Source organism: Neomonachus schauinslandi, chromosome 1 (genome assembly GCF_002201575.2).
Source record: "Neomonachus schauinslandi chromosome 1, ASM220157v2, whole genome shotgun sequence".
Classification (NCBI taxonomy): domain Eukaryota; kingdom Metazoa; phylum Chordata; class Mammalia; order Carnivora; family Phocidae; genus Neomonachus; species Neomonachus schauinslandi.
In genome coordinates, this window is record NC_058403.1 from 53624871 (window position 1) to 53639255 (window position 14385).

General features: G+C 37.5%; 1 protein-coding gene across 1 annotated transcript in view; it reads right to left on the bottom strand.

The window, feature by feature from the left end:
- MYH15 (myosin heavy chain 15) overlaps nucleotides 1-14385 on the bottom strand; it is a 148873-nt gene that overhangs the window by 1280 nt on the left and 133208 nt on the right. Inside the window, 3 exon segments of the mRNA XM_044919496.1 lie at nucleotides 859-993; nucleotides 1894-1997; nucleotides 3821-3842. Of these exon segments, the coding sequence (XP_044775431.1) occupies nucleotides 859-993; nucleotides 1894-1997; nucleotides 3821-3842 (261 nt within the window).

Below are 14385 nucleotides of genomic sequence, written 5' to 3' on the forward strand. Positions count from 1 at the left end.
TTCTATAAAAATCCCCAGAGAGCTTCTTCCCTCTCCCCACCCCTTTTACTACGTAAGGACATAGAGAAAAGGGCCGTCTATGAGGAAGTGACCCTCACCAGACACTGAATCTGCCAGCACCATGATCCTGGGCTGTCCGCCCTCCAGAACTGTGAGAAACGTTTGTTATTTATAAGCCACCCAGTCTCTGGCATTCTGTTATAGCAGCCTGAACAGACATTGACCCTGACAAGCCTACAGTTCGCTGGTCTTGGTCATGCTGCCACTTTGCTAGAAAAGTTAGGGTGGCAGCCCCTACCCTGGGATCTGAATAGTAGTGTTGAAAACCACAGATAGGGGGAAATAACCCTTTCCCCTTGTTTTAGGACAGAATGAGGGATAAAGCAGAAAGCTAGAGAAGACAAGTACATTTATTCTCCACTGCCTCAACTTTAAACCTCACCACCCAGGTCTCCATACTGATCCAGTATAAAGTCAGGTACTTATCTACATAGAAAGACTTAACTCAGTTTCAAGCAGATCCATCTGTGCTTTTAAAATCATCTTTGCTTTCTGGGCTCCTGACTGTTCTACACAAATGAATCTAGGACCTGGAACTCGGAGCCGGCAAGTTCACCTGGAATTAAGCATTTGAGAAGTATAAATACAACGTACATTCCACTCAAATGCTTAACACTGCATATTACCTGGCCAAAGAAAATTTAGTAAATATGGGAAGAGCTTAGCAGAACCTACTTTTTGTTTTTTCTCTTCAAAGTCTTTTGAAAAATAATTTCTTGTTCTACTGGTCTCTGTAATGACATGAGCTCTAAACATACACACTTTAAGAATTACAACAGAGTTGAATATCTGACATACCTTTTTTCTAAACTCTTTTGCTTTGATCCTGAGTTTATTGACTTGAGATTCTGCTATCTCTGCCCTTTCCTTAGCTTCATTCAACTCATGTTGCTGCTTCTTATACTTGGAAAGATATTGATTGGCTTGTACTTCCTATAAAAATAAAAAAAAATGAAAAAATATCCCTGTGCCTGCATAGTCATTTTTTTTCTGCTTTGACATGAAAAAGTTGAAAAATGTGTGAAAGGAATCTAAACTTCTGAGTATTGAATGGAATATATTTTGGTATAATATATAAGAATTCAGACTTTCTAATAGGCATGAGATCCATTTTTGTAACCATTGTTCTCTGGAAATTTAGAACCTGCTCAGCACGTTCCACTAATTGGAGCTGGTATGGCTTTCACAGGCATGTTACATGTAAGAAAAACCACAATTGGTTCATAATCAGTTAAACATCCTAGTTTACCTTTGAGTAGAGGGGGTTTATCTTTAAAAATTATACAAGTCAACAGGTAATTTTTAGTCCTAGCAGTGTTTTAGCCCAAATCATTGAAATATAGGAGATATTAGGTATAAACCAATGTATATGGCACTTATGAATTACATTCTATGTAGCTATGGATATTAACCCAGGGTTGGCAAGTACATTTCAAATGATGGTAGTTTGGGCCACAGTTATGTCCAGGCTCATCAGGAAAAAGGACTGTGAGCCACATTATGCTCACCCAAGGTTTTGGGGTGAGGAAGGCCCCAGAGTGCTTACCTGGCCAAAAATTCACCATCCCTATGCAACACCATGTTCTTACTGGACTCATTTCTTACAATTTACATGTTTGAGTATAAAACAAGGTTGAGGGCAAGAGCTCTGGCTCCCTGGAAGGAAAAGTAACAATTTTTTGAACATTGTGATAATTCTAGTTTGAGAAAAACTAGAGAATGAACAAACTTTAAGCTGAGCTGGTCCTCTCTAGACAAAGTGCTTACCTATCTCCATTAATCAAAAACAATGGCTGGGAAATCCATGAGACGGCAATAGCCCCAGGTACTTACGGCTGCCTCCATTTGCTGCTTGTAACTTTGTACTTGTAGCTGAAGTTTATCCATCAGAGTCTGCATCCTGCTCAGATTTTTCTTGTCTTCCTCTGCCTGAAATGCTTAGGTATGTATATGAAGGTGATTTGAATGATCCAGCAGTCTGCATTGGGAGTCACCTCATGAGCAAGTAAGAGTTAGGAAACTTTATTAAACAACATATTTGAATTGTGATTTGAAAAATGGGTCTAACTTTACTGATCCCTAGTTTTGAGAAATTAACACAACTCTGAGCACTGACAGTCTTTTCTCCTGATCCATCACAGAACTCCATTAGCCTTTTGCTGAAATAGAAGTTAAAGCTACTAGTTTCAATTTGGTCAGCAGCCCTCCCATCCTAACCAAGCTACACCTGCCTGTGGTTTCTCAGGAGGAATGAAGTACCATTGTTACAAAAGCTGCATGTGCAAAACTAGAAACCTCTCCTCTCACTAATCAAACCAACTCTTCCCTTCAAATTTCTAATTGACTTTTGGCTTTGGATAATGAAACTATAGAAAAGGTAAGTTTTCTGGAATTCTGGTGTGGGCATCAGCAGAGATAGGAAAATTTTATGAGCTGTGGGGATGTTGGTGTGTACATTCTCATTGCTTCCATTGCAATCAGGCATGGGCTAGAGAAAGGAAATCTACTAAAATAGAGTTCCTCAACTGTGCTCTATAGAGCCTTGAGTATTCTGAGGAAACAGGAGGGGAGAGGCAGGCAGGCAAGACTCTGCACGTCCTCCACTTTCCTATGACCTTTCAACTAGAGTATCTCCATTTTGGAGCTGTTGAACTTCCCAAAAGAAGAACATTTCAACTGGTTGATGGTTGAGATACTGATTTAATCAAGACCTACCCCTGCTGCTCAAATTATTTTCCTGTTTTCATCTTACCTATTTCATCAAATGTCAACACCTTTGGTGACTTTCATGGTCTTTCCACCTACCTTCCACTGCCTTCCACAAACCTCCTCCACTCCAAGTAGGCTCATCTCCTATTACTTCACAGCTTTCCTGCTTATTTCCACCTCTGTAAATTCAGTCAATATCTCCCCCCGCCCCCCACACACACACAGCACAGAGGCAACAGATAGAAACACCCAGTCTTTTCATGAAAGATGTCTCTTTGCTTATCCTAGTAGCTGAAGGCTAGGGGCAGGCTTCTAATTTAAAACACATCAACGGGCTGACTGTGATACTCTCCAGAGTCTGGAGAGGCAAGTAGGCATCATATTCACACTTGCCCTCTGCCTCACACCAGGTTTCTGATATCTCTCAGAAAGGAGCTTGTGCATATTTGGCACCCTAGTTTTGTGGCTGCTGCCCAGGGAATACCCCATGAAGGCATGGCTCTGGTGGCCAATGGGACTTATGCTCATGGGTCCCATAAGACTGCAACAAACAAAAACTGCTTAACCACCTGCCCCTTCCCCTGCCATGGCACAGTACAGTAGCAGCATACCGAAATGCCATCATTCTGTAAAAGAGACCAATTCACTTATCTTAGTAGCTGTGACTGAGGAGTTGACTTCTAATTTAACATACATCAAGGGACTGAGTGCAATCTTCCCCCAGAGACTGGGAACTTGGTAGGGGACAGCTTTATGCTCTCCATCTGTCCCACCCTAGCTTGCTGATGCTGCCAAGAAAGGAGCTTGTGCACAGATCTGGTGCCCTGGATTTTGTAGCTCTGTGCAGAAGACACATCCCTTGATAGCCTGGCTCTGGTGGCCAGCAGGGCTTGTGTTCACAGAATCAATGGGATGGTAGCAAAGAAACTGTTCAGCTCAGCACAAAGACAGAAATGTCTATCTCCCAGTCTTCCCCTAGAAGAGGTATATTTGCATATTTTAAAAGCTCCTACCTGAGGATCCAGCTTCCAGTCAGCCTGCATCTAGGTACTGAGATCTTCCTCTTTGGGACACTAATAGCCTAGGACATCCTCAACTATTGGGAGCCACTAAGAACAAAGAAGACTGCTTGAACAATCACAAAGATTTTAGAAACAACCAAGAGCTAGAGAAGTGTTGAACAATAAAGATCATCTCCTACATGTGGCCACTCGATCAAGACTGGAAGAGGTATCTGTTTTATGTAATGCATAGAAATCAGTACAGAAGGAAAAGAAAATGAAGGAACAGAGGAATGTGCTCCAAACAAAAAGCAAAATAAAATCTCAGAAAAAGAGGTAAGTGGTTTACCTGATAAAGAGTTCAAAATAATGGTCCTAAAGAAGCTCACCAAGCTCAGGAGAACAATGCATGAACAAAATGAAAATTTCAACAAAGAGACAGAAAATTTAAGAAAGTACCAAACAGAATCACAGTGATGAAGACTACAATAAGTGGACTGAAAAGTACAATATGGGGATTCAACAGCAGACTAGGTGAAGCAGAAGAAAGGATCAGTGAACTTGAAGACAAGGGCAATGGAATTCTTCTCATCAGAACAACAAAAAGATAAAGAATGATAAAGAGTGAAGATAGCTTAATAGACTTATAGGAGAACATCAAGCAAACTAACATTTACACATAAGGGTCGCAGAAGGAGAATAGAGAGAGAAAGGGGCAGAAAGTTCTTGAAAAAAAAAAAAATAATGGCTGTAAACTTCCCTAACCTGGGAAAAGAAACAGACATCCAGATCCAGGAAGTTCAGAGACTTCCTAATAAAATGAACCCAAGGAGGCCCACACCAACACACACAATATTAAATTGTCAAAGACAGGGAAAGAATCTTAAAAGCAGGAAGAGAAAAACAACTTGTTACATATAAAGGAAACCCCATAAGACTGTGTAAGCAGATTTTTCAGCAAAACCTTTCCAGGCCAGTAGGAAATGGTATAATATATTCAAGGAGCTGAAAGAAAAAAAACTACCAAACAAGAATACTCTACCTGGCAAAGTCCTTCAGAACTGAAAGAGAGATAAACAGTTTTCCAGACAAGCAAAACCTAAAGGCATTCAATATCATTAGACTGGCCTTACAAGAAATGTTAAAGGGACCTCAATAAGCTGAAATGAAAGGGCTCTAAGAAGTAACAGGAAAATGAATATATAAATCTCATTGGCAAAGATAAATATAAAAAATTCAGGATAATATGCTGTTATGGAGGTGGGTAAATCACTTATATATCTAGTATGAAGGTTAAAAGACAAAAGTAGTAAAAATAACTAACTTCCAAAATCTGTTAATGAATACACAAGATAAAAATATGTAAATGGTGACATCAAAAACATAAAACATGGGCAGGGAGGAGAGTAAAAATATAGAACTTTAGAATGCATCCCAACTGAAGCTTAAAATAAACTATTATAAATACAGGTTGTTTTATGTAAGCCTCATGGTAACCACAAAGCAAAAACCTACAGTAGGTACAGTAGATACAAAAACCTATAATAGATACACAAGATAAAGAGAGGAATCTGACCATATTACAGAAAATCATCAAATCACAAAAGCAGAAGAAAGGAACACAGGAATTACAAAACAGCCAGGAAACTAACTGGCAATTATGTACATCCTTATCAATAATTACTTTATAAGTGGACTAAATTTTCTCTAATCAAAAGACAAAGTGGCTGAATGGATTAAAAAAACAAGACTCATCTACCTGCTGCCTACAAGAGACTCATTTCAGATCTAAAGACACAAACAGACTCAAAGTGTAACAAGATATTCCCTGCAATTGTTAACCAAAATGAAGGTGGGGTAGCTACACTTCTATCAGACAAAATAGATGTTAAGACAAAGATCTTAATAAGAGACAAAGGTCATTATATAATGATAAAGGGGTCAATTGAACAGGAGGGTATAGCATTTGTAAATATCTATGCACCGATATAGGAACATCTACATATATAAAGCAAATATTAACAGATCTAAAGGGAGAAATAAACAACAATACAAAAATAGTAGGGGACTTTAATACCCAACTTTCATCAATAGATAGATCATACAGACAGAAAATCATTAAGGAAACATAGTCCTTAAACAAAACATTAGAACAGATGGACTTAACAGACTGTATACATTCTAACCAAAAGCAACAGATTACACATTATTCTCAAGCATGCATATAAGATTCCTCAGAATAGATCCTATGTTAGTCCACAAAACAAGTCTTAATAAATTTAAAAGGACTGAAATCATATCAAGTATCTTTTCTGACCACAACAGTATGAAACTGAAATTATAAGAAAAAAAAAACCTGGAAAATTCACAAATATATGAAGATTAAAAAACATCACTAAACAACCAATGGGTCAAAGAAGAAATCAAAAGAGAAATTAAAAAACCCCCCAAAATATTTTGAGGCTTATATGCAACTGTTGAATCACTAAACTCTACCCTCTGAAACTAAAACAAAATAAAACAAAAAGTTGTTCTTTAAAATACTTTGATGCTATATTGTTCTTCACATAAAAGTTTGTACCTCTAATTTATTCATTGTGAATTTTACCTCTTATCAATATAAACGTACTTTTTTTCCATCAAAAAAATACCTTGAGACAAATGAAAATGGAAATACAACATACCAAAACTTATGGGATACAGCAAAAGCAGTTCTAAGAGGGAAGTTCATAATAACAAATGTCCACATTAAGAAATGAAGAAAGATCTCAAATAAACAACCTAACATATATATATATATATATATATATATATATATATATATATATACTCACAACAGAATATTACTCAGCCATAAAAAAGGGATGCAATCTTACCATTTGCAGCAACATGGATGGACATAGAGGGTATTATGCTAAGTGAAATAAGCCAGGGAGAGAAAGACAAATGCCATATGATTTCACTTATATGTGTGATTTAAAAAACAAAATGAAGAAACTAACAAAAATAGCAAAAACAGAATCTTAAATACAGAGAACTGGTGGTTGCCAGTGGTGGGAGGGGATGGGCAAAAGAGGTAAGAGGAGTAGGAAATACAGACTTCCAGTTTTGTAATGAATAAGTCATGGGATGAAAGGCACAGCATAGAGAATATAGCCAATGGTATTGTAATAGCGCTGTATGGTGGCAGATGGTCGCTACTCTTGTGGAGAACATAGCATAACATCTAGAGGTGTCAAATCACTATGTTGTACACATGAAACTAATATAACATTTTATGTCACATATACTTCAACAACAGCAAAATTTTAAATAAACTGTTAAACTTTTAGCTAGACTCACCAAGAAAAGAGATGATTCAAATAAAATTAGAAAGAGGAGACATTACAAGTGATACCACGGAATTTCAAAGGATCATAAGAAACATTATAAACAGTTATATGCTAAAAATTTGGACAACCTAAACAAAATGGATAAATTCTTAGAACATACAACCTACCAAGACTGAATCATGAATAAATAGAAAATCTGAACAAATCAAAAACACAAGAAACAACAAGTTTGGCAAGGATGTGGAGAAAAAGGAACCCTCTGGCACTGTTGGTGGGAATGCAAATTGGTGCAGCCATTTGTGAAAACAGTATGGAATTTCCTCAAAAAAATTAAAAATAGAAATATCCTATGATCCAGAAATTGCACTACTGGGTATTTACCCAAAAAATATGAAGACACTAATTCAAAGGAATCCATGCACAGCTATGTTTACTGCACCATTATTTACAATAGCCAAACTATGGAAGCAGCCCACGAGTTCTTCAATAGATGAATGGATAAAGATGTTGGGTGTTTGTATGTGTGTTCAGCGATATTATTGGTACATTATTCAATCATAAAAAAAGAATGAAATCTTGCCATTTACAACAACATGGATAGAACTAGAGAGCATAATGCTAAGTGAAATAAGTCAGTCAGAGAAAGACCAAAACCATATGATCTCACTCATATGCAGAATTTAAGAAACAAATGAGTAAAGAAAAAAAGGAAGAGAGACAACCAAGAAACAGATTTTTAACTACAGAGAACAAACAGATGGTTACCAGAGGGGAGGTGGGTGAAGGGATTGGAAACTAGGGGATGGGGATTAAAGAGTGCACTTATTATGATTAAAAAAAATAAAATGATAAAAATAAATAAACAAAACTCAGGCACCTGGGTGGCTCAGTCTGTTAAGGGTCTGTCTTTAGATCAGGTTATGATCCTGGGGTTCTGGGATCATGTCCCATAATGGGCTCCCTGCTCAGCCGGGAGTCTGCTTCTCCCTCTGCCCCTCCCCCTTGCTTGTGCACTTGCTCGCTCGCTCTCTCTCTCACAAAAATAAATAAAATCTTTTTAATAAATAAATAAATAAGTAAATCTCAATAAAGAAAAAATCTGAATAGAACAATTACTAGTAAGGAGATTGGATTAGTAATAAAAAACTTCTCAATGAACAAAAGTCCAGGACCAGATGTCATCATTGGTAAATTCTTTCAAATGTTTAAAGAAGAATTAACACCACTTCTTCCCAAATTCCTTCCCCAAACTGAAGAGGAGGGAACACTTCTAACACCTTTTACAAGGCCAGCATTACCCTGATATCAAACCATAAGAAAGAAAGAGAGAGGAAAGAAATAAAGAAAATTAAAGGCCAGTATCCCTGATGAACATAGATACAAAAATCATCAAGAAAGTATTAGCAAACTCAACTCAATGATACATTAAAAAGATCATATGCCATGATCAAATTGGATTTATTTATTTATTTATTTATTTTTTAAAGATTTCATTTATTTGACACAGAGAGAGCAACAGCGAGAGAGGGAATGCAAGCAGGGGGAGTGGGAGAGGGAGAAGCAGGCTTCCCGCTGAGCAGGGAGCCTGATGCGGGGCTTGATCCCAGGACCCTGGGATCATGACCTGAGCTGAAAGCAGATGCTTAACGACTGAGGCACCCCGATCAAATTGGATTTATTCCAAGGATGCAAAGATGGTCTGACATCTGCAAATCAATGTCATACACCACATTAACAAAATGAAGGATGGAAATCATATGATCATCTCAATACATGCAGAAAAAGCATCTGACAAAATTCAACATCAGTTCATGATAAAACCTCTCAACAATGTGGGTATAGAGGGTTGTATCTCAAGATAATAAAGGCTGTATATGAAAAACCCACAGCTAACATACTCAGTGGAGAAAAGCTAAGATTTTCCTCTGAGATCAAGAACAAGACAAAGATGCCTACTCTTACTACTTTTATTCAACGTATTACTGGATGTCTCAGCCAGAGCAATTAGGCAAGAAAAAGAAATAGAAGGCATCCAAATCAGAAAGGAAGAAGTAAAACTGTCTTGATTTGAAGATAATATAATAGCATATGTAACAAAACAAAAACCCTAAAGACTCCACCAAAAACTATTAGAAATAATAAACAGTAAAGTTTCAGGATATAAAATCAACATACAAAAATCAGTTGTGTTTCTGTACACTAGTAACAAACTATCAGAAAGAGAAATTAAGAAAACAATCCTGAAAAAAAAAAAAAGAAAAGAAAAGAAAATCCTGGGGCACCTGGGTGGCTCAGTCAGTTAAACATCCAACTCTTGATTTTAGCTCAGGTCATGATCTCAGTAACCTGGGATGGAACCCTGAGTTGGGCTCCCTGCTCAGTGGGGTGTCTGTTTGTCTCCCTCTCCCTCTGCCCCTCCTCCTGCTTGTGCTCTCTAAAATAAACAAATCTTAAAAAAAGAGAAAACAATCCTATTTACAAATGCATCAAAAAGAATAAAATACTTGGGAATAAATTTAACCAAAGGGATGAAAGACCTGTGCCCTGAAAACTATAAGACATTGATGAAAGAAATTTAAGAAGACACGAATAAAATGGAAAGATATTCCATGTTCATAGATTGGAAGAATATTATTAAAATGTCCATATTACACATAGCAATTTACTGTTTCAGTGCAATGCCTATCATAATTTCAATTGCATTTTTCACAGACATAGAACAAACAATTTTAAAATTTGTATGGAACCACAAAAGACCCCAAATAGACAAAGGAACTGAGAAAGAAGAAAACTCAGTGCATCATGCTTCCTGATTTCAAACTGTATTATAAAGCTATAGTACTCAAAACAGTAGGGGTACTGACACAAACACAGACACATAGATCAATGAAACAAAATAGCCCAGAAATAAACCCACATATACATGGTCAATTAATTTATGACAAAGGAGTGAAGAATATACAAGGATAGTCTCTTTAATAAATGGTGTTGGGAAAATTGGACAGCCACAGGCAAAAGAATGAAACTAGACCATTTTCTTATACCATACACAAAATTAGCTCAAAATGGCTTAAAGACTTAAATGTAAGATGTGAAACCATGAAAGCATAAAACTCCTAGAAGAAAACATGGGGTAAGCTTCTCAAAATTGGTCTTGGCTATGAAATTTGGATTTGACAGCAAAAACAAAGGCAACAGAAGCAAAAATAAATAAGTGGGACTACAGCAAACTAAAAAACTCCCATATAGCAAAGGAAACAGTCAAAAAAAAATGAAAAGGCAACCCATGGAATAGGAGGAAATATTTTTAAATCTTATACCTGATTCGGGATTAATATCTAAAATACGTGAAGGACTCATACAACTGAATAGCAAAACAGAACAGAAAACAAAAAATATGATTTAAAAAATGGAATGAGGAACAGAAACATGCAAAGATGCTCAACATCATTATCAGGGAAATGCAAATCAAAACAACTATGAGATACCACCTCACACCTATCAGAATGGCTAAAATAAAACAAACAAACAAACAAACAACAACAAGAAACGAGTGTTGGCCAAGATGCGGAGAAAAAGGAACTCTCATGCGCTGTTGGTGGGAATGCAAACTGGTGCAGCCACTGTAGAAAACAGTAGGGAGGTTCCTCAAAAAATAATTACCATATGATCCAGTAATTCCACTACTGGGTATTTACCCAAAGAATATGAAAACACTAATTCAAAAAGATATATGCACCCCTATGTTTACTGTAGCATTATTTTCAATAGCCAAAATATAGAAGCAACCCAAGTATCCATCAAAAGATGAATGGATAAAGAGGTGGTATATATACACACGGAATATTATTTAGTTATAAAAAAGAATGAAATCTTGCTATTTGCAACAACATGGATAGATCTAAAGGGTATAATGCTAGGTAAAGTAAGTCAGTCAGAGAGAGACAGATACCATATGGTTTCACTCATATGTGGAATTTAAGAAACAGAACAAACAAGCAAACAAAAAAAGAGACAAATGAAAAGCTGGCTGTTGGGGTGCCTGGGTGGCTCAGTCATTAAGCGTCTGCTTTCGGCTCAGGTAATGATCGAGCCCCACATCGGGCTCCCTGCTCCACGGGAAGCCTGCTTCTCCGGCTCCAACTCTCCCTGCTTGTGATCCCTCTCTTACTGTGTCTCTCTCTGTCAAATAAATAAATAAAATCTTTAAAAAAAAAGAAAGAAAGAAAGAAAAGCTGACTCTTAAATATAGAGAACAAACTGGTAGTTACCAGATGGGAGGTGGGTGGGGGGATGGGTGAAATAGGCAAAAGGTATTAAGAGTATACTTACGTCGATGAGCACTGAGTAATGTATAGAATTGTTGAATCACTATATTGCATATCTGAAACTAATATAATACTGTACACTAATTATACTGGAATTTTAAAAAAATGAACAGAGGACCTGTATGGACATTTTTTCAAAGAAGATATATATATATGGCCAATAAGTGCATGAAAAGGTGCTCAACATCACTCACCATCAGGGAAATGCAAATCAAAATCACAATGAGATATCAAAAAGACAAGAAATGACAAGTGTTGATGAGAAAAGGGAGCCGTTGTGCACTACTGTTGGGGATGCAAACTGGTGCAGCCACTGTGGAAAATGGTATGGAGTTTTCCTCAAAAATAGAACTACCATATGATTCAGCAATCCCACTTCTGGTTATTTATCTGAAGGAAACAAAATCACTATCTTAAAAAGATATCTGCATCCCCATGTTCATGAGAGTATTATTTACAGTAGCCAAGACATGGAAACAACCTAAGTGTCTATCAACAAATAGAAAATGGGGTATGTATATATACACACAGAATGGAATATTATTCAGCCATAAAAAGGAAGTCCTTACATTTTCAACCCTTAAGGGCATTATACTAAGTGAAATAAGTCAGAGAAAGACAAATAATATATGATCTTACCTATATGTAAAATCTAAAAAACCAAAGTCAGAAACAAAAAACAGATTGGTGGTGGCCAAAGGCAGGGGTATATGGGGGTGGGAAAAATGAGTCAAGGTGATCAAGAGGTACAAAATTCCAGTTATAAAATGTAAGTCCTGGGAATGTAATGTTGAGCATGGTGACTACAGTTAACAATACAGTGCTATATATTTGGAAGTTACTAAAAGAGTAAATCTTAAGAGTTCTCATCTCAAGAAAAAAAATTTTGTAATTATGTGTGGTGATGGATGTTAACTAAACTTGTGATAATCATTTCACAATGTAAACAAACATCAAATTATTATGTTGTACACCCAACACTACTGCAATGTTATGTGTCAATTTTATCTGAATATAAATAAATACATAAGTAGAGAAATAAAACTTCAATCAAGCCATTTGTATCGCCTAGCATGCTTCCCCACCCCACCTTAAGGTACAATCTGACAGTAGATAATTAATTACGAATTTTTAGCTTACTAAGGCAGAGACCAAGATATAAGGAAATGAGACAACTCTATTTTTTTCAACAAAATCTATTCTGTCTTCATCTGCCTGTCCCTTTCCCTCCCAGGTTTAAGGAATTTGAAGATTCATAGAATTATGTGTTTATAGGAAGTTCTAAAACCAACAGCAGTTTAATCGCTTAAAACCAATTTACTGAGGCCAGTAAACCTACTGAGTGGTCAAGGAAGCCACAAAGAAGAAAACTGAAGAAGGCTAGAAGTGGTTGCTGATGTTAATGATGTTCTTCCCACTTGAGAAGGCAAAGCCTTTGTTAGGCTTAGGTTCACATCTCAGCCCTGTGGTAGCCACGGCTGTACACAGCTCAGATTTCCCTTCAAGGAAAGAATTTGCCATTCAGCTGTGAGGGGGGCACTTACCTGAAAACCTCCAGCTGCAGCACCTTTGGGAGCTGCTGTAGCATTTACCCTGAGATCACCGCTCCCCAGGCGGCCCCCAGCTACCACCTGGGCCCAGCAGTTATGAGAATCTGGCCATTTCTGCCCAACCTGGGGTTCCTTTCCAGGCAATCTTTGTGCTGGAGACTGCTCAGAGGTGCACTGCAGGCTGAATCAGCTCCTAGTCCATCCTCCTTCCTTCACCCTTTCCTTTCATGGGTGTCAGACTCTCACTGTGGTCTGAAGGCTTTCTCTGCCTGATCCTGCTTGCTCTCCCCTTTGTCTTTCCAGGTGTTATGTCCAATAAATCTCGTGTACTTCTAGAACTCCATCCCGGCATCTGGGTCCCAGAGAAGCTACCCCAAATCACATTTTGTTTCCTTATCTCTGAAAGTGAAGATACTATATCTGTAATTAGATTTGTAAGGATTAAATAACATCTATACTTAGAGCCTGGAATATAGAATGCAGTTGAAGATAAAATGGAGCAGGTGGATGGGGGAGGGTGCAGAAAAACTGTCTGTACCTTCTACAATGGTTCTAAGTTCTTGTCCCATGTCCTGCTTTATAGCACATTATTCTGGGTACTGGAGAGAGAAAACCTGATGAGCTTCCAAATACTAGAGGGAGATACGGGGGAAGATAAATGCTCAATGGGGACTGGCCATAGAACTATTGTGGTTGGGGTCACACCAATGTCGTAGGATATTCCCAGAGGATTTTTCCTAGGAAATGAAAACCATATTTAGGCCACTTTCAAAATGACATTTTCAATTGGCACCAATGACGCACTATCACGAAACACCCCGCCTCATAGTCCTGGTGGTTGTTTTGATGCTAAAGGAGAACAGACTGGATTGAGTCAGCATCTATCTTGAATATTTCAAAACCAGGTACTGATATCAAGGAATGTGGAGGGTTCTCTTATGTCTCTTTAAAGTTACAGCACCTAGCTTGATATCTTGTGTGAAATAGGTGCTCAGTAGGGATTATCTGATTTAACAGCAGAAAATCATTGCATAATTGAATAGATATAGTCTAAGCACTGTGCAGACACATGGAAGACATTAAGAACTATACCTCCATACTAGTACTTGAGGGAACAATAAGGTTATTGCTAAGAAGAAGCAAAGATAAAACACAATAGAACAAGAATACGTTCTTGGGGACAATGAAAACCAAAAAAGTATAGCCTTGGTGTTTTGTTCTATAATGAACTTGTCTGCACAAGAAAAAAGGTATGAGTAATCCACAGGAAAATAAAGAGAAGAAAAACCCGGACATTATTAACAAGCCTCATTTTACTCCCCCAGCATAGGTAGGTGGCTTCCTGGCCCCCCCGCAAAAGAAGAGTAGAATACCACATCTTTCATGCTCCCAAGCTGTTTACTTC